This window comes from Zea mays, chromosome 1 (assembly GCF_902167145.1).
Source record: "Zea mays cultivar B73 chromosome 1, Zm-B73-REFERENCE-NAM-5.0, whole genome shotgun sequence".
Lineage (NCBI taxonomy): Eukaryota > Viridiplantae > Streptophyta > Magnoliopsida > Poales > Poaceae > Zea > Zea mays.
The window spans coordinates 86,349,729-86,371,356 of record NC_050096.1 but is presented as its reverse complement, the minus strand read 5'-3'; the positions used below and the strand labels follow the sequence as shown (position 1 = coordinate 86,371,356).

Below are 21,628 nucleotides of genomic sequence, written 5' to 3'. Positions count from 1 at the left end.
AACCAGGGGCCTAGATGCTTTCAGTTAGGATCCAATTTCTCTGTCCGCACGCTGTTTTGACGACGAAATCGCGTATACATTAGCAGCTCTAGTTTCGGCTAATTTCGGTCGAATCACGCATAACAAACTATCAGTACCGAAATCAGTTTATTTCGGTCTGTCGTTTCTCGCCTGAATCCAAATTTTCGGATATAAGCAATTGTTAAATAATTTGATTCACCAAATCCGGAGAATGAAATATGTATTCGTGTAACGTGTCGGCCTGTGTACAGCGCTAAAAATCGGGATCAGTCGCAGGGTAAAAGGTCGAATTCGATGTACTCTAGTTCAGTCCGTTTACACCATGCCCAGAATAGTCAAGAAAGTTATCTAAACAAAATTTAGCCAAAATCGTTAGTCCTCGGATTTCCGTTTTGAGATTCGGAGGAATGAAATGCGTAGTTGAATAGCGTATTGATCCAGTGTACATTGCTAAAAATACCAATTCAAAATATCTGTAAATCTCTAAAAAACTGAAAAACAAAAGAAATTTAATTTTGTTTATTGTTTTGGTCTTATCTTTCCACGGCTCTTTCTTATCATAGTCGCTACTCTTCTTTTGGATATTTCTAGTCACCGTATACGACAAAGATCCAAAGGAATATCACCAGCCACTGCATACGCTCTCTAATCCTCATCCTTTTCGCTAGCACGTCAGTCGGCCTCATCCTCTGCACTGCAGTCATTGAGCGAGCTCTGCTCGGCCCTCTCCTATGCGCATGTTGCCTTGCTTCTTCCCTTGATGCTCGCCGTCGCTAGTACTGGACGTTCCCTCTCTCTTGTCGCGTCCTGGTAGCCACTGGTCCGGCTGTCTTTTCCCTCGGCGTCCAGATCCAATCCCAACTCCAAGCGTTGTCCATGGAGCTGCTCGCCGATCACCGCCCACAATCGTGCCCCTTTACTGTGCTCGCCCATGTCGCCGCCGTCGCCCAGCTCGATGCCTTCCCTGCTCGCCAGCACTTGTTCAGTCGTCTCAGCTCGCCGGTGTCGTGTTCTAGTCAGCATCATGCTCTGCGCGATGCGCTCCAATGTCATTTGTCGCGTTTTGCGCGTTCTCTTCTCCGCAGGTTCCATGGAGCTCGCGCCGTGATCTCTCAGCTTGCCAGCTGTACTCGTCTTCCTCGCCAGCGTGACCTCTCGGCTTGCTCGGCCTCAATCTCCATCGCGCCGCGGCAACTTCCCGTTTATCTGGTGCCGCACACGCTGCTGGTCCTTGCAAGTCCACCTTGGTTCGGCCAGTGATACCTGTGTCGGCTCTCTAATGCTTGCGCGTGTTTGTCCACGTCGCCAGTAGCTCGGTCTCTACGTATGTCTCTCTCAGCATCTCGACATCGGAACTCCATCCTGTCTGTATGTGTGTGGAAGAACGAGATCGATGGAGAAGAAAGGAGTTAAAGGAAGAAGGAAGCAACGCCCAATGCAACGCTCGCTGCGTGTTCGGTAGAATTCCTGAGCCAAGAGTCGTCGCCGTTTGCGTGAATGTCAAGTTTATGTTGGTCGCAGTGCACGCGGTGGTGTTCATTAAGGAAGAATGTGAAGCCCTGCGGTGTTCGATGGACTATTCAAACCGAAGAGCGTGGACGATTTCGCGAAGTTAAATCGAATTGGTCATGGTAAGCCGATTTAAATTTCTGTTAGCTTAATTATTGAATTAGTACGATGAAATATATGTGAAGCATATATTTTCATGATTTTGAAGCAGTCGCGTCGCGGTAGGATTAAATATATGTGAAGTACGATAGAGTTAGTAATGTGAAAGATAGATTAATTTAGGTAATATTCGGGCGAGCTGATGACAAAAGAAATAAGTTTAGTATTTTATCCAGCTAGTCGATAGGATCTGTCGATATTGTTGTGTCAATTTAGTATAATTAAGAAAATCGATGCCTTGCTAGTAGTCGTTAGACTCTGTGATTGGTGGTCGATCAAATGTCGTGAACGAATGTTACTGCCTACCCAAAGTATTTAGAAGCGAGTAGCATCGCCATGTCGATCTTAAGTGAAATATGAGAATTTCATGATAAAGGGTCTACATTAATAATTTAATTCATTAGACCTTTAAAATTATGGCCTTATAAAAATCTACAATCCTTGATAATACTCTACTTACGAGACTATGGAATAGTAATTTTTAAAGCTGATTGCAAAGCTACTAATTGTTATTCTAGTCCGAGGCATACTAGATTAATTAACCTAAGTATTGTTAGTCTTTGGTATTATGTGTTAACTAAGAAAAATATAAAACATATACTTAGTGTGTTGTTCATGATGTTTGAGCTAGCACCGGATGAACATAAGAAGCACGAATACTATCGTTAGTATTATATCGACATCTGGCGTTTCTTGTAATTGGTTCTAAGGACTTGTTAGTGGTGTGTAATCCTCGACTGTATAACATTATCTAGTATTGTTCGAGTTCTTTTTAAATTCATACATGTGCATTATGCATTTCATTTAGGTACGATAATTATTCGCGTGATGCGGAAGACGAGCCGAGTCAACCCCAAAATGACGTAGCGGGTGGACTACTCCGCATAATGAAGCAGATGGATGAACCTAAAGATGGATAGACGGAGCAAGTGATCGATTAAGAGATGATCGCCAAGTGGTCGCCACTTAACAAACACTAACATAGTGTTTATTCCAGGCAAGCCCCGGTGCATGCAACCCCTTGTGTTTTTAAATAATTTTTGCACACTTTAAGTCTAGTGAAATGTGCATTAGGTTTATAGGAGTTGCTTGGAAACCCTTTGCTGCATTGCCTTCCTTGATATTGTCACACCCGGATTTTAGGGGTCCAAAACCCGGGCGCGAACATAATCACCAGGTGTGCTGGGACCAAGTCTCACACATGTGATGAATCATGGCACAGGATCGAATGTCACATCTTTACTACATAACAGGAGTTCTATACAAAATAAGTAAATTATTACATTATAAGGAGACAACGGTCCAGCAACCCAAAGTTGACTGGGAGACGACGGCCTAGACCTCTCACGAACACATCACAGCATCCTCCAAGCGCCTCATCCTGCGGTACCTGTTCTTGACCTGTGGGGGGTGTGAGACAGCAAGAGTGAGCTCACATACGTTCATCGCTCAACAAGTTGTGGGGAATAATGTGAATGAACTCGCCAAAGATGGGAGCTCATGTGAAGTGTAAGGCTTACCAATGGAGATGGTTGAAGCTGAGCATTGCTTTTAGAGTTGGTCAAAATTTTATTAGCAATTACTAAGTATAAGTAAATACCAACCCAATTAAGTAGTAGAACAAAAGTAACAACCTCACCTACGATGCAATGCATATGACAAATTGAGTTTAAGTTCCATAATTTAATCATGTGAGGGTCCGAGCTGCTCATGACCGTGAGCACGGCTAGTATACCAGTTTTACACTCTGCAGAGGTTGCGCATCTTTACCCACAAGTCATGTTACCCATCTGCCAAGGGATCGCGACTTCCCATACACCTCTACCGAGGAGGCGAGGCAGGGTAACACTACGAGGCCTTTACAAAGTTCCACTAGCTTCAGAAAACCCGCTACAGTTTATAGGAAGCTCCAATGCAGGAATCCCTTGCAGGACCGCCATCGCAGCAAAATCCTCCCGAGGGCCTCCCTACACTGACCACTCCCCTACTGCCCTTGCCCCTTTCGGGTAAGGTAGTCCTCCACTAGCTTTCCTAATTAATCAGCCAAGGGCGTCCCATTAAACCCTTGTGGTAGCACTGTTTTCCCGGGTGGTCGCTCCATGTTCCAATTAACATAATGATCTTATCATGAACAGAAATAATAAACTGATAATAAAAAGTGTAATCATGAATAATGTATCTTCATACCCAAAACCACATAAAGCACTAGCAAGTACTACCCAAAAAGTTCAGTGGTAAACAAGGTATAAAGATAATCAAACTAGGGTAACCTATTGGGTCCCATCAAAATTAACCTATGCAGATCATTATGATTAATCAGAACATGGCTGGGTAAAAAGAAGTGATCAAGGGCACAACTTGCCTGGGACTTGAGATTCCAGGTACCAACTTGCTCTTCAGGTGACACGTGTCCTCACTGCTAAACGTAGCAATACAGACAAACATGGTGCAGGCAAAATTAACATCACATCAAACATAAGAACAACTTGCGTAATAATGATCTACGCATTGCTACGAGACTAACGGAACTTGAACGGATTAAATCGGAGTTAAAACAGAGGAGTTATGATTTTCTGAATATTCTATGTGTTTTGTACAAGATTAGATGGGATATAAATTTTAATGTGACAGACATGTCAACACAGTGGTACTAGATGATAAACAATAATATTATAAAATTATAGGATCTGGAATGGATTAAATTGGGCTTCATATGAATTTTCTATGGGTTTAACAAATTCTAGAAATTATTTTTATATTAAAAATGGATTTCTATTTCATTTTCCCTGGATTTTCTATCTCTGGACTGCGCCTCATTTCCTTGAAAGCACAGGGGGCTCGGAGCAAAAGGTCCCAAGACACAGACAGACCCAGGTGCGGACGGCGGGTTCTATTTACTATAAATAAAGGGCTTTTTAACAAAAATGCCAGCGCGAAGGGGTATTCTCTATTATCGTCCGTAGGATCTAGATCTTGTGGCTCGGATTAGATTGTCCACTTAAGTGAACCGGTACGCGCCACTGGCCACCAGATCTTGGATCAACGGTCAGTATTTAATGTAACGTGATCCAATATGGGCCATCCGATCCGATCCGACGCTTAGGATCTTAAAATGCAGAATTGAATCTAGTGCGCCCATCAGGAGATCCGACGGCCAGCGTCCCTCTCCCACATCACCCTCACCAGCTCATCTCCAGGCAGCGGCGGCGGCAAGACCGAGCTCCACCCAGGGAGTTCGCCGGAGTTCCTCCCCACCCAGAACACAGAGACCCTAAATCCTAAACGCGGACGGCGTTATACACTGAGTGAAGAAAGGCGAACTGATGGAGAGCTCATTACCGTGATTCAGTTAGCAGGATTCCCTGGCCACGGAGGTCAGTGGTGCTGCGGCGGAGGACCCTCACCGGTGAAGAAATCCTGGGTTCCGGGGCGTCAGTTCTGCGCGGCGAAGCCACAGCACACACCCCCATGAACAGGAGGAGCTTCACGGCACTACACAAGGCCATGGCGGGCCCGCCGAGCGGTGGCACAGCACACCGGTTGTGCATCCATTCATGGCGACCATGGATGTGCCAGAGGAGAGGGGAACGAGGGGCACGGTTAAATAGGCTTGCGCAGGAATCCGGTCCGCATCAATCGGGCGCCCAGGTTGTTACAGGATCTCGGAAATTCCACGGCCAATTTCTCCCAGGTTGCTTCCGGATTCCGCGGATGAGTTCGTTGGCGCTTGCTTTGGTTCGGTTTACGGTGAAGGGGAGGGATCCTACAGGAGGACCCCACCAAGCTGCGACGCGGAGTACGGATGAACCGCGCGAGTGTGATGGGGATGCGGTCTGTTACCAACGCCAGCGCGAATTCCAGGGGAGCGGAGAACGCAGGCGAAGAACACGCGGTTCAGTTCAAGGAGAGAGATGGATCTGACCATACAGGGCCCACATGGCGGTGAGAAGGCAAGCAACACACGGTAGATTGGGAGCCAGACGAGGGGGTAAGGCTGGCACATGGGGCCCGCCTGTCGGCGCGGGATGCCCATGACTGCAGGATGGGTCGCGTGAGAGGGGTTGGAAAATTGGGCCGGCTAAGTTCAATTTGGCCCAGTGAGCAGATTAGTGTTCTTTTTCTTTTCTTCTCTTTTCCTATTTCCTATTTTCAAATTCCAATTAGATTTTAAATTTAAACAAAGTTCTAATTTGCACACCAAAAATATATTCAACATGAATGCAAGGTTTAAGTTTATTCATTTATTTATTACCTTATTTGCTTAGGCAATGTTTTCAATATGCAACACAAAATATTCATTTTACGAAATTATTTCAAATGTAGTCTATTAGAGGTTCATTCCAAAGTTTCATTATGTATTGCTTATTCTATTTTATGAGGAAACACATTCTAGTATATAATTACCTTTACAAGAAGATACTCTTATTTAGATTTTAGGATTATACATATGTGTATATATATATTTAAATTTATTTGTTATTTCCCTTAATTGAATATGCACACATAAAAGAAAATCAAATGATCTCCAAAGGTTCCATAATCCCAAATCACTTTTATGTAAATACATGTTTTTTTATTTTACCAAATTTTAGGGCTTTACAAATCCTACCCCCCTTAAAAATAATCTCGTCCTCGAGATTTGTAAGGACAGGGATGTAAAAAGCTTTATTTATAGTTTAGCCTTTAACTTCTAAGAAGTGTCATGTTATTTAAAAAGTGGTTATGAAAGCAGGGGTATATATAGGTATAGTCTTCTTATTGTGTAGGATGGAAGATAGGTTAGGGCAAGAATAGCCTAAGGTAAGAAAGTTTATGGTGGGAAAGAATTTCGTGTTGAGTGGTAATGCATTTGAAGATTGAGTTTGACTTCTCTCCTTCCTTGACGAGGTTGATCTTGTCCTTCTTCGATCTTGGTCTCATTGATTCGAGGTTAGCGTATATCATCTGAGTTGGGGAATAAGGTTAAGATAGAATCTGTCAAGGTGAGATAGATATTGACTATATGACGTAGGTCAAAAGTTAGTTTGATGTTAGGTGGGGATGGACAGATTATGCAACCCATCATGACTCTATTGGTTGGGTTGGTCTCTCATTCTTTATTTAGTGTAGGGTGAACTAAGTTAAAACATGTGGAGAGGGTCTAATCTATTTTACAAGTATTAACTGGTCCATTAAGTAACTTACTTTAGATTAGATCATACTAGGTTAGATGGGATCTAGATTAGATTGGTATGACTAGCTTGACTAGATAGGATCTAATTAATTTGCATTAGATCATGGTTGTTAATCTAGGGTGGATAAGTATGCTTTATTAGGATAAGATGGATCCATAAAGATAAGATGGATCTATTTAATATATTCTAGTGGGGAATATTCTTAGTTGATCTAATTTATCTTATAAATAAATCTAGTTTAATAGATCCATTTTTAATAGGGCTTATTCTGTGTGGTCTATTTTGTAAATATTTTTCCTTATGTCTAGGTGTATTTGTAAATGCAATTGTGGATACTACTCCACAACCCATCACACTCAATCAAAGATCCAAATCAAACAAGTATCATAAGAACAAGCATTCAAGTTCATAGATATCTATAAAAATAGTTTTGTTTTTTTTTGTTCCTAAGATTAGGTCTCCTAGTCCTAAAGGTCACTTTAGGCACGGGATTTCAAAGTGTGAAATCCACATTTGTCTTTAGAAAGAAAAGGTAAGAATAATCAGAGTAAAGCGGAAATAGATGAGAAGAGATTAAGATAAGTTTTAGAAAGAATCAGAGTAGCAGAGGTAAGTAAGTATTGGTTGTCCAGTTCTATCTAGGTTTCGTCCTACAGTCAACATTCCTCTGATACCACTTCTGTCACACCCGGATTTTAGGGGTCCAAAACCCGGGCGCGAACATAATCACCAGGTGTGCTGGGACCAAGTCTCACACATGTGATGAATCATGGCACAGGATCGAATGTCACATCTTTACTACATAACAGGAGTTCTATACAAAATAAGTAAATTATTACATTATAAGGAGACAACGGTCCAGCAACCCAAAGTTGACTGGGAGACGACGGCCTAGACCTCTCACGAACACATCACAGCATCCTCCAAGCGCCTCATCCTGCGGTACCTGTTCTTGACCTGTGGGGGGTGTGAGACAGCAAGAGTGAGCTCACATACGTTCATCGCTCAACAAGTTGTGGGGAATAATGTGAATGAACTCGCCAAAGATGGGAGCTCATGTGAAGTGTAAGGCTTACCAATGGAGATGGTTGAAGCTGAGCATTGCTTTTAGAGTTGGTCAAAATTTTATTAGCAATTACTAAGTATAAGTAAATACCAACCCAATTAAGTAGTAGAACAAAAGTAACAACCTCACCTACGATGCAATGCATATGACAAATTGAGTTTAAGTTCCATAATTTAATCATGTGAGGGTCCGAGTTGCTCATGACCGTGAGCACGGCTAGTATACCAGTTTTACACTCTGCAGAGGTTGCGCATCTTTACCCACAAGTCATGTTACCCATCTGCCAAGGGATCGCGACTTCCCATACACCTCTACCGAGGAGGCGAGGCAGGGTAACACTACGAGGCCTTTACAAAGTTCCACTAGCTTCAGAAAACCCGCTACAGTTTATAGGAAGCTCCAATGCAGGAATCCCTTGCAGGACCGCCATCGCAGCAAAATCCTCCCGAGGGCCTCCCTACACTGACCACTCCCCTACTGCCCTTGCCCCTTTCGGGTAAGGTAGTCCTCCACTAGCTTTCCTAATTAATCAGCCAAGGGCGTCCCATTAAACCCTTGTGGTAGCACTGTTTTCCCGGGTGGTCGCTCCATGTTCCAATTAACATAATGATCTTATCATGAACAGAAATAATAAACTGATAATAAAAAGTGTAATCATGAATAATGTATCTTCATACCCAAAACCACATAAAGCACTAGCAAGTACTACCCAAAAAGTTCAGTGGTAAACAAGGTATAAAGATAATCAAACTAGGGTAACCTATTGGGTCCCATCAAAATTAACCTATGCAGATCATTATGATTAATCAGAACATGGCTGGGTAAAAAGAAGTGATCAAGGGCACAACTTGCCTGGGACTTGAGATTCCAGGTACCAACTTGCTCTTCAGGTGACACGTGTCCTCACTGCTAAACGTAGCAATACAGACAAACATGGTGCAGGCAAAATTAACATCACATCAAACATAAGAACAACTTGCGTAATAATGATCTACGCATTGCTACGAGACTAACGGAACTTGAACGGATTAAATCGGAGTTAAAACAGAGGAGTTATGATTTTCTGAATATTCTATGTGTTTTGTACAAGATTAGATGGGATATAAATTTTAATGTGACAGACATGTCAACACAGTGGTACTAGATGATAAACAATAATATTATAAAATTATAGGATCTGGAATGGATTAAATTGGACTTCATATGAATTTTCTATGGGTTTAACAAATTCTAGAAATTATTTTTATATTAAAAATGGATTTCTATTTCATTTTCCCTGGATTTTCTATCTCTGGACTGCGCCTCATTTCCTTGAAAGCACAGGGGGCTCAGAGCAAAAGGTCCCAAGACACAGACAGACCCAGGTGCGGACGGCGGGTTCTATTTACTATAAATAAAGGGCTTTTTAACAAAAATGCCAGCGCGAAGGGGTATTCTCTATTATCGTCCGTAGGATCTAGATCTTGTGGCTCGGATTAGATTGTCCACTTAAGTGAACCGGTACGCGCCACTGGCCGCCAGATCTTGGATCAACGGTCAGTATTTAATGTAACGTGATCCAATATGGGCCATCCGATCCGATCCGACGCTTAGGATCTTAAAATGCAGAATTGAATCTAGCGCGCCCATCAGGAGATCCGACGGCCAGCGTCCCTCTCCCACATCACCCTCACCAGCTCATCTCCAGGCAGCGGCGGCGGCAAGACCGAGCTCCACCCAGGGAGTTCGCCGGAGTTCCTCCCCACCCAGAACACAGAGACCCTAAATCCTAAACGCGGACGGCGTTATACACTGAGTGAAGAAAGGCGAACTGATGGAGAGCTCATTACCGTGATTCAGTTAGCAGGATTCCCTGGCCACGGAGGTCAGTGGTGCTGCGGCGGAGGACCCTCACCGGTGAAGAAATCCTGGGTTCCGGGGCGTCAGTTCTGCGCGGCGAAGCCACAGCACACACCCCCATGAACAGGAGGAGCTTCACGGCACTACACAAGGCCATGGCGGGCCCGCCGAGCGGTGGCACAGCACACCGGTTGTGCATCCATTCATGGCGACCATGGATGTGCCAGAGGAGAGGGGAACGAGGGGCACGGTTAAATAGGCTTGCGCAGGAATCCGGTCCGCATCAATCGGGCGCCCAGGTTGTTACAGGATCTCGGAAATTCCACAGCCAATTTCTCCCAGGTTGCTTCCGGATTCCGCGGATGAGTTCGTTGGCGCTTGCTTTGGTTCGGTTTACGGTGAAGGGGAGGGATCCTACAGGAGGACCCCACCAAGCTGCGACGCGGAGTACGGATGAACCGCGCGAGTGTGATGGGGATGCGGTCTGTTACCAACGCCAGCGCGAATTCCAGGGGAGCGGAGAACGCAGGCGAAGAACACGCGGTTCAGTTCAAGGAGAGAGATGGATCTGACCATACAGGGCCCACATGGCGGTGAGAAGGCAAGCAACGCACGGTAGATTGGGAGCCAGACGAGGGGGTAAGGCTGGCACATGGGGCCCGCCTGTCGGCGCGGGATGCCCATGACTGCAGGATGGGTCGCGTGAGAGGGGTTGGAAAATTGGGCCGGCTAAGTTCAATTTGGCCCAGTGAGCAGATTAGTGTTCTTTTTCTTTTCTTCTCTTTTCCTATTTCCTATTTTCAAATTCCAATTAGATTTTAAATTTAAACAAAGTTCTAATTTGCACACCAAAAATATATTCAACATGAATGCAAGGTTTAAGTTTATTCATTTATTTATTACCTTATTTGCTTAGGCAATGTTTTCAATATGCAACACAAAATATTCATTTTACGAAATTATTTCAAATGTAGTCTATTAGAGGTTCATTCCAAAGTTTCATTATGTATTGCTTATTCTATTTTATGAGGAAACACATTCTAGTATATAATTACCTTTACAAGAAGATACTCTTATTTAGATTTTAGGATTATACATATGTGTATATATATATTTAAATTTATTTGTTATTTCCCTTAATTGAATATGCACACATAAAAGAAAATCAAATGATCTCCAAAGGTTCCATAATCCCAAATCACTTTTATGTAAATACATGTTTTTTTATTTTACCAAATTTTAGGGCTTTACAGATATCCATACCTTTATAGATACTTCTGGTAAAGTATTAAAATATGATTTACAAAAATGCTTAGCCCTGCTCAGATCTTGTGGATAGAGGTTGTCTTTTGCATTAAGGCCTAGCTCAGGGGTTATCCTGAGGAAAGATGGCTACTACCTGCAAGAATATTTTCATTGAGAGCGTGGTGGGATCTTACTGCAAAGTTCCCTTTGATGCTCTTTTCATCCTAAGGAATACAAACAATCCTAAGGATGGAAGTACTTAAATCGGGACTTGGGCTAGGAACAGGTGATGCTCCGCCCTGGTTAATTAAGGATTGGATGCGTATGTAGGCCTGTATGATCAAGGACTATCTTAACTAGCCACATGCCCTGGACATGGGACAGGGTAAGCTTGAACCCGGCTATTCCATACGTGAAATGACAACCGCGCACTGGGCGTGGGAGATGGTGGGAGTAGCGTGTACCCTCCTGGCTGGAGGCTGGATGGAGGAGTACTGTGCTCCCGAGTAGCGCGGACCGGTTCATGTTGTGGAGGATCTGTGGGAACAGTTGACATATGCAAGGGTTAAGTGCTACATATGTTGTGTGGTTAGAGATCCTTAGCTGAGTAAATCGATTCGGATCACCGTTATATCCCCGGAGAGTGGAGACTTGATCACTGCCCTGCAACCTAAGTCAGGATGTGAACCTCATGAATAAAAATGATGTTGTATTGATGTGATGGTGAAATTAGAACAGATGCAAACATAGTCTATTAATATTTAATCTGGCGTTAAAATATTGAAAGTAAGGACTCACTTTGGTAAGATATTTCTGCAAAAGTATCTAATTTGATTCTTGCTAAAACCTTTCCTTGATTCCCAAATCCAGCATACCCTTGAGAGTCTTTTCTTTAATCGGGTAAGTCTTGCTGAGTAATTCCATACTCAGGGTTTTATTCCCTGTTGTTTTTTAGGATATAACTTTGTGTTGTTGTGATGGTGTTAAGTGCCGGTGGGCTCGGCCTTCTTATAAGTCTAAGTACTTCCTATACTTCTTATTGAGGATGGTCACTTGAGCTAGCATATATTTCAAACTTATAAATAATTTATAACAGTCTAAAGTTATTTTTTTGAATCACCTTTGTAATAACTCCGATCATGTACAAAGTAAAATTTTTGTAACTTGTAAAATTTGGTAATAAGATTCCGCTTCAAAATGTTGATGTGTGTGATTTGTGTTTACTTAATCCCGCGGTTCTGGTTGTAAGTGGTTTATCCGGTGTCCTTGGGGCAATCGGACGGATCCTATTAAGTTATCTGGTGCACATGCATAGCAGTCTAAGGTCTTCGAGACAAGGACAGGTGCATGTGGGCCCAATAACTTGGGAGGTTCTGCCACAGCTGGTATCGGAGCGAGATTAAGTATATATGGTCACATACGTATTTTCAAGACAAAAGTTTTGATTTCGGAAAACCTATTTTCAACTAAACACATTGTTTGGTTTTGAAAAACAGCTTTGAAAAACTATAATGCTAGCGACATCCTCTATTAAGCCCTAAGTTAAGGACTATCAGGTGGCTTAGTTCAAAACCACTAACCCACAACCGGGTGGGTATTGCATACATGTGTATTGTTATTTTTGAGGCCATTCAGTTTTGAATGGATCGACGCTCAGGTAAGGTGAGATGTGAGAGCATGACCGAACAAACGTCAGTCTAGGGAAGAGTGTAAAAAACACTTGATTATATACAGGTTCCACATATGTATATATGAAGGCTGCGATATGGAGTATTTACTTTTTCGGGAATTTAGTACCCCATGGCTGTGTATGGGTATACAGACATGGGAATACTGAGAAGTGTGATGTACTTGTAATGACGCACCTACGCTTAGGTAAGAAGGTGAGTTACCATAATGAGTTGCCCTATGGTTGAAGTGTGGCAACGGCGCCTATGCGTGGCTCGACGCTTAATGATGAGCTGGCCTCCACATAGCAATATATGGAGTATAAACTATGATAAACTGTCATGTGTGACTTGCATCATTAGGAATTGGGCTGTGATGGATTTTCTGCAGGTACACTAACCTCGAAAACGTATGTGTAGCTGACGACTAGCAAAATACCGTGAGAGTCGTAAGTATGCCACCGATATAGAACACTATTGCCACATTATGTTGGCAAAAACTCGTGAGGACGCATAGGACGAGCATGCATCCTGATTGTTGCATCCTGTTTGTCACCTATACACCCAAAATGTTTCTCTCGTCTTTATTCCAGTAGCTGTTGATTGTAAATAATGTGGTGTAATGTTGTATTATGAACTTCAATGAAATAGTTGTCCTTCATTCTTTAGGTAACCTGTTAAGGTCTTATATGGTGTTTGCTCTTGTACTGGTGTGTCGATAGAAGGCTAGTGACTTGTTTGCCTAAACCCAAAATTAGGCCATGTTCTTATTTAGTGAACCATGACTCAAAATTTAAATTTTTCGTTATCATTCCATGACCAAGCCCATGCAAATAAATGTGTAGACAATTACCTTATTGGACATAAAATGTACCCGAGCTTAAACCAAGAATATTGAGTCATGTTTCCAACCAAAACCATTCCTTTGTTCGGTTAGTGGAAGTAGATATCTCTATTTTGCTTCTTCTGGAAGATCATGTCATTATCTTATCAACCTAACTTAGGAAAGACATGTCCTATCATTTTCTTGAATTTGATGCCTTTGGGTTCCCCATACGTATCGAAGGCATACCCACTTAATCCTTGACTTGTAGTCGTTGCGATGGTAATAGAAATATGCTTGAGGCTGAAATAACAGTCTCCCATCGTATTCCCTCCTCGATTTATATCAGGTTATGGCCATGTCTTGTTCATTTCATCGGGCCATGATCTATTTGGTTCTCTACTTGTAACCATTCTCACAGGTGGAGTATCTCCTTGTATATTGTCACCCTTGCCCAATTCATTTGTGTCGCGTGAGATTTCTTATTGGTTAAGTCTAATAATGGTGTTGTGACTAAAACTGATGGTGCCGCGACAAAATCGAGGGCCTCCTGTGGATGCATACACATGGTTGCGCTACTTGGCACGCGCTGGTATCACGGTTAGTAGTTGTAATCCATTATGGGACTATATCAATGTGTTATCTTGGCACAATCTGTTTTTGCTACGTGAGATTCTGTATTGATGCCAGTTCGGTAATGGTGTCATGATTAAGGACTTATGGTGCCGCAGCGAAACTGAGAGCCCCTTCTGAATTTACACGCAAGGTTATGCTGCTTGGCGCATGCAGGTATCGAGGTCTCTAGTAAGGATCCATTGCAGAACTACACCAATAAGTTATCTTCCGTAGATCTCCTCCTTGAAACGATTTCGGTGTTGTTTGTCGAAGTGATCAAGCAACATCTATCATCTTTGTTGGATAAAAAGGGGCATACCACTTCCCATGTGTGGTCTCTTTTCCCTTGACCTTGATAGTGACTACACATCCAAGTTCCTTTTGCATCCTTTGTGTAAAGGTGAAGTCTTGGAGCTATTTAGTGTTGGAAAACAGTTGATTAGCTCTCAAAAGAGATTGATTTTCCCTACCACTGAGATGAAGGAGTTGCTCATTTGCTCCCCTATTTAATCCATGTATTTCCGAACTCAGTCCGTTCATCTCGCATGAGGAAACGGATGAACAACCTGACCACATGGATTTCTACCCAAATGCATGACCTTTTGCTAGCAAATGTGAACTCTCAACCCTTGGCTTACCGATGGTACCGAGAGAACTTACCCAATGTCAACGGTAGTTCAACAAGTTGGTTTTACTAACTTACAACTGCCCAATAAACAAAGGTTGAGTTTAGAGATCGTTTTGTCGAGTTGTCTAAACTCACTTTTGTACAACCCCTCGTAAGGAAGAGTGTATAAGAATCGAGAGTAAGTCGGCCAATAACCACCTAGTCATCGCTCTAGTCGTGCTCCGATCGCCTCACGTGTGCTTTTCCAGCATGTGTGATCCAGTCGAGCCATGAATAGTGATCGATAAAATGGATTGGTTGCGAAGGCAGCATCTACAGATCCCTCCACTGGTGATTTTCTCGAATCTGTATCACCTTTCATGGATTTGGATTTTCCGGCTAGCCACGGGTCAACTGTGATGTTGTTCGATATTCACACCCGTCTCGTGTGCTATGAACTTACCGTAACCACTTGTTGGTAAACCTCTTTTTGTGTGTTTTACCCAAGAGGTTGCAACTAATTCTGTTTGGGTAAAGTCGCATATTTACCGCTTGCCCAAAGACTGAGATAGTACAGTGTCATCAGAAAAGGCAAACTACGCACCTAGAACTTGCTGTGTTCTTGTGGCAGACATTGTCTCTATTGTTGGACATCTCTAAATTAGCTTATGGTAAAACATGTTATGTCCCCTAGAGAAACAACATTCTGAGACACTCGCCTTTATTTGGAACTGCCTCATGATTACTGCTGATGTGGACATGGGTTACATGTTTCTCTACTCTTAAAAGTTTTTTGCTCCGAATCTCAGGACGAGATTCTTTTAAGGGGGGAGGGCTGTAACACCCCAGGTGTTTATATTCTGCTCGACAACGAGTATGGATTTAAGCACGTAATATCAGTGGGTAAAACAGATGCAAAATTTTAAACATCTTCACCTATCGTGATTTTAATATCGCATCTGTTCGGCGGTTGCGAGTTTGACATTGTTTTTTTTATATCTATCCGGGCTCCTAAATTTTCGTGATGTTCGGAACATAGCTGCTTCGAAAATCGGCGCGTCCGGTGATTATTTAAAATTCATCGCTCGCGCAAATACGGATTCGGAAGCCCGACTCACTCGGATGATTTTATTCCGGACAAATTAATTTGAACTCGACAACTAAAATGTTCGGGGCAATAATCTGTATCGCGCGTTGTCTGAGAGAAATCGTGCGCGAGGTTAGGATCCAATTTCTCTGTCCGCACGCTGTTTTGACGACGAAATCGCGTATACATTAGCAGATCTAGTTTCGGCTAATTTCGGTCGAATCACGCATAACAAACTATCAGTGCCGAAATCAGTTTATTTCGGTCTGTTGTTTCTTGCCCGAATCCAAATTTTCGGATATAAGCAATTGTTAAATAATTTGATTCACCAAATCCGGAGAATGAAATATGTATTCGTGTAACGTGTCGGCCTGTGTACAGCGCTAAAAATCGGGATTAGTCGCAGGATAAAAGGTCGAATTCGATGTACTCTGGTTCAGTCCGTTTACACCTTGTCCAGAATAGTCACGAAAGTTATCTAAACAAAATTTAGCCAAAATCGTTAGTCCTCGAATTTCCGTTTCGAGATTCGGAGGAATGAAATACGTAGTTAAATAGCGTATTGATCCAGTGTACATTGCTAAAAATATCAATTCAAAATATCTATAAATCTTTAAAAATCTGAAAAACAAAAGAAATTTAGTTTTGTTTATTGTTTTGGTCTTATATTTCCACCGCTCTTTCTTATCCTAGTCGCTACTCTTCTTTTGGATATTTCTAGTCACCGTGTACGACAAAGATCCAAAGGAATATCACCAGCCACTGCATACGCTCTCTAATCCTCATCCTTTTCCCTAGCACGTCAGTCAGCCTCATCCTCTGCACTGCAGTCATTGAGCGAGCTCTGCTCGGCCCTCTCCTATGCGCATGTTGCCTTGCTTCTTCCCTTGATGCTCGCCATCGCTAGTACTGGACGTTCCCTCTCTCTTGTCGCGTCCGGGTAGCCACCGGTCCGGCTGTCTTTTCCCTCGGCGTCCAGATCCAATCCCAACTCCAAGCGTTGTCCATGGAGCTGCTCGCCGATCACCGCCCACAATCGTGCCCCTTTACTGTGCTCGCCCAAGTCGCCGCCGTCGCCCAGCTCGATGCCTTCCCTGCTCGCCAGCACTTGTTCAGTCGTCTCAGCTCGCCGGTGTCGTGTTCTAGTTAGCATCATGCTCTGCGCGATGCGCTCCAATGTCATTTGTCGCGTTTTGCGCGTTCTCTTCGCAGGTTCCATGGAGCTCGCGCCGTGATCTCTCAGCTCGCCAGCTGTACTCGTCTTCCTCGCCAGCGTGCCCTCTCGGCTTGCTCGGCCTCAATCTCCATCGCGCCGCGGCAACTTCCCGTTTCTCTGGTGCCGCACACGCTGCTGGTCCTTGCAAGTCCACCTTGGTTCGGCCAGTGATACCTGTGTCGGTTCTCTAATGCTTGCGCGTGTTTGTCCACGTTGCCAGCAGCTCGGTCTCTACGTGTGTCTCCCTCAGTATCTCGACATCGGAACTCCAACCTGTCTGTTTGTGTGTGGAAGAACGAGATCGATGGAGAAGAAAGGAGTTAAAGGAAGAAGGAAGCAACGCCCAATGCAACGCTCGCTGCGTGTTCGGTAGAATTCCTGAGCCAAGAGTCGTCGCCGTTTGCGTGAATGTCAAGTTTATGTTGGTCGCAGTGCACGTGGTGGTGTTCATTAAGGAAGAATGCGAAACTCTGCGGTGTTCGATGGACTGTTCAAACCGAAGAGCGTGGACGATTTCGTGAAGTTAAATCGAATTGGTCATGGTAAGCCGATTCAAATTTCCGTTAGTTTAATTATTGAATTAGTACGATGAATGTGATGTGCTTATTTTCATGATTTTGAAGCAGTCGCGTCGCGGTAGGATTAAATATATGTGAAGTACGATAGAGTTAGTAATGTGAAGGATAGATTAATTTAGGTAATATTCGGGCGAGCTGATGACAAAAGAAATAAGTTTAGTATTTTATCCAGCTAGTCGATAGGATCTGTCGATATTGTTGTGTCAATTTAGTATAATTAAGAAAATCGATGCCTTGCTAGTAGTCGTTAGATTCTGTGATTGGTGGTCGATCAAATGTCGTGAACGAATGTTACTGCCTACCCAAAGTATTTAGAAGCGAGTAGCATCGTCATGTCGATCTTAAGTGAAATATGAGAAATTCATGATAAAGGGTCTACATTAATATTTTAAGTCATTAGGCCTTTAAAATTATGGCCTTATAAAGATCTACAATCATTGATAATACTCTACTTACGAGACTATGGAATAGTAATTTTTAAAGCTGATTGCAAAGCTACTAATTGTTATTCTAGTCCGAGGCATACTAGATTAATTAACCTAAGTATTGTTAGTCTTTGGTATTATGTGTTAACTAAGAAAAATATAAAACTTATACTTAGTGTGTTGTTCATGATGTTTGAGCTAGCACCGGATGAACATAAGAAGCACGAATACTATCGTTTGTATTATATCGACATCTGGCGTTTCTTGTAATTGGTTCTAAGGACTTGTTAGTGGTGTGTAATCCTCGACTGTATAACATTATCTAGTATTGTGTGAGTTCTTTTTAAATTCATACATGTGCATGATGCATTTCATTTAGGTACGATAATTATTCGTGTGATGCGGAAGACGAGCCGAGTCGACCCCAAAATGACGTAGCGGGTGGACTACTCCGCATAATGAAGCAGATGGATGAACCTAAAGATGGATAGACGGAGCAAGTGATCGATTAAGAGATGATCGCCAAGTGGTCGCCACTTAACAAACACTAACATAGTGTTTATTCCAGGCAAGCCCCGGTGCATGCAACCCCTTCCTTGTGTTTTTAAATAATTTTTGCACACTTTAAGTCTAGTGAAATGTGCATTAGGTTTATAGGAGTTGCTTGGAAACCCTTTGCTGCATTGCCTTCCTTGATATCCATACCTTTATAGATACTTCTGGTGAAGTATTAAAATATGATTTACAAAAATGCTTAGCCCTGCTCAGATCTTGTGGATAGAGGTTGTCTTTTGCATTAAGGCCTAGCTCAGGGGTTATCCTGAGGAAAGATGGCTTCTACCTGCAAGAATATTTTCATTGAGAGCGTGGTGGGATCTTACTGCAAAGTTCCCTTTGATGCTCTTTTCATCCTAAGGAATACAAACAATCCTAAGGATGGAAGTACTTAAATCGGTACTTGGGCTAGGAACAGGTGATGCTCCGCCCAGGTTAATTAAGGATTGGATGCGTATGTAGGCCTGTATGATCAAGGACTATCCTAACTAGCCACATGCCCTGGACATGGGACAGGGTAAGCTTGAACCCGGCTATTCCATACGTGAAAAGACAACCGCGCACTGGGCGTGGGAGATGGTGGGAGTAGCGTGTACCCTCCTGGCTGGAGGCTGGATGGAGGAGTACTGTGCTCCCGGGTAGCGCGGACCGGTTCAGGTTGTGGAGGATCTGTGGGAACGGTTGACATATGCAAGGGTTAAGTGCTACATATGTCGTGTGGTTAGAGATCCTCAGCTGAGTAAATCGATTCGGATCGTCGTTATATCCCTGGAGAGTGGAGACTTGATCACTGCCCTGCAACCTAAGTCAGGATGTGAACCTCATGAATAAAAATGATGTTGTATTGATGTGATGGTGAAATTAGAACAGATGCAAACAGAGTCTATTAATATTTAATCTGGCGTTAAAATATTGAAAGTAAGGACTCACTTTGGTAAGCTATTTCTGCAAAAGTATCTAATTTGATTCTTGCTAAAACCTTTCCTTGATTCCCAAATCCAGCATACCCTTGAGAGTCTTTTCTTTAGTCGGGTAAGTCTTGCTGAGTAATTCCATACTCAGGGTTTTATTCCCTGTTGTTTTTCAAGATATAACTTTGTGCTGTTGTGAAGGTGTTAAATGCCGGTGGGCTCGGCCTTCTTATAAGTCTAAGTACTTCTTCTATACTTCTTATTAAGGATGGTCACTTGAGCCAGCATATATATCAAACTTATAAATAATTTATAACAGTCTAAAGTTATTTCTTTGAATCACCTTTGTAATAACTCCGATCATGTATAAAGTAAAATTTTTGTAACTTGTAAAATTTGGTAATAAGATTTCGCTGCAAAAATGTTGATGTGTGTGATTTGTGTTTACTTAATCCCGCGGTTCTGGTTGTAAGTGGTTTATCCGGTGTCCTTGGGGCAATCGGACGGATCCTGTTAAGTTATCTGGTGCACATGCATAGCAGTCTAAGGTCTTTGAGACAAGGATAGGTGCATGTGGGCCCAATAACTTGGGAGGTTCTGCCACAGGCAACGCCGTTGGTTGGAGCTCATCAAAGATTATGACTTTGAAATCCACTATCATCCGGGCAAGGCGAACCTTGTTGCCGATGCCTTGAGTCGGAAGGAGCATGTTCATGCAGCTGTTGTTGCCCAGTTACTTGATGAGTTAGTAGAAGATTTTGAGAAGCTCAATCTAGGAATAGTTGCTCATACTGAAGGGATTACCATAGAAGTAAAACCTACCTTAGAATAAGAAATACGTAAAGGTCAGGTTGGTGATACCAAGTTTCAAGAGACCAGAGATCTGATGGCAGAAGGTAGAGGTCCACACTTCACGAAAGATGAGCAGGGCACGATCTGGTTCAAGAACAGGATTTGTGTCCCTGATATTGATAGTCTTCATGAAACCATATTGAAGGAAGCACATGACTCAGCCTACTCCATTCATCCTGGTAGTACCAAGATGTATCAAGATCTAAAACAAAATTATTGGTGGTATGACCTGAAAAGGGATGTTGCTTCACATGTGGCAGTATGTGATGTTTGCTAGAGGGTAAAAGCTGAACATCAGAGACCCGCCAGATTACTTCACCCACTGAAGGTACCCGAGTGGAAGTGGGAAGAAATTCGTATGGACTTCCTTGTTGGTCTACCCCACACTTCTGCTGGGTATGACTCTATTTGGGTGATTGTGGACAGACTAACAAAAGTGGCTCACTTCATTCCTATAAGGACTAATTACATGGAGGCCAAGCTAGATGAGTTGTATATGGCCCGGATAGTTTGTCTACACGGAGTGCCTAAGAAGATCGTGTCAGACCGGGGATCCCAGTTCACTTCTCGGTTTTGGCAGAAGTTGCACGAGTGCTTGGACACGAAGTTGAATTTCAGCTCGGCCTACCATCCTCAAACTGATGGGCAGACCGAGAGAACCAACCAAGTACTAGAAGATATGTTAAGAGCTTGTGCTCTTAAACATGGTGGTAGTTGGGATAAGAGTTTACCCTATATGGAGTTCTCTTACAATAACAGTTACCGGGTCAGTTTGAAAATGTCCCCGTTTGAAGCTTTATATGGCATAAAGTGTAGAACTCCTCTATATTCGGATCAAACTGGTGAAAGGCATTTCATTGGGCCAAATATTATACAAGAGACAGAAGAACAAGTCCGGTTAATAAGGGAGAATTTGAGAACTACGCAGTCCAGGCAGAAAAGGTATGCAGATACCCGGAAAAGGCAGTTAGAATTTGAGGGTGATCATGTGTATCTGAAGTTGTCACCGATCCAGGGTATGAGGAGGTTTAAAGTAAAAGGGAAGTTGTCCCCTGGCTTTATTGGACCCTTCAAGATCCTAAAGTGCGTGGGGGAAGTTGCCTACCAACTGGAACTACCCGACCATCTTACGGATGTACATGATGTCTTCCACGTATCCTAGTGGAAGAAGTACCTGAGGGTACCAGAAGAGCAACTACCTATGGAAGAGCTGAGTGTTCAAGATGATCTGACTTATGCGGAGTACCCTATCAGGATCCTTGATACTTTGACTTGTGTT

General features: G+C 43.0%; 1 protein-coding gene across 1 annotated transcript; it reads left to right on the top strand.

The window, feature by feature from the left end:
- Positions 1-683: 683 nt before the first annotated feature.
- LOC100193388 (uncharacterized) lies at positions 684-1,935 on the top strand. The gene has a single exon (NM_001138517.1). The coding sequence runs from the start codon at positions 898-900 to the stop codon at positions 1,279-1,281; it is 384 nt and encodes a 127-aa protein (NP_001131989.1). The 5' UTR covers positions 684-897; the 3' UTR covers positions 1,282-1,935.
- Positions 1,936-21,628: the final 19,693 nt, after the last annotated feature.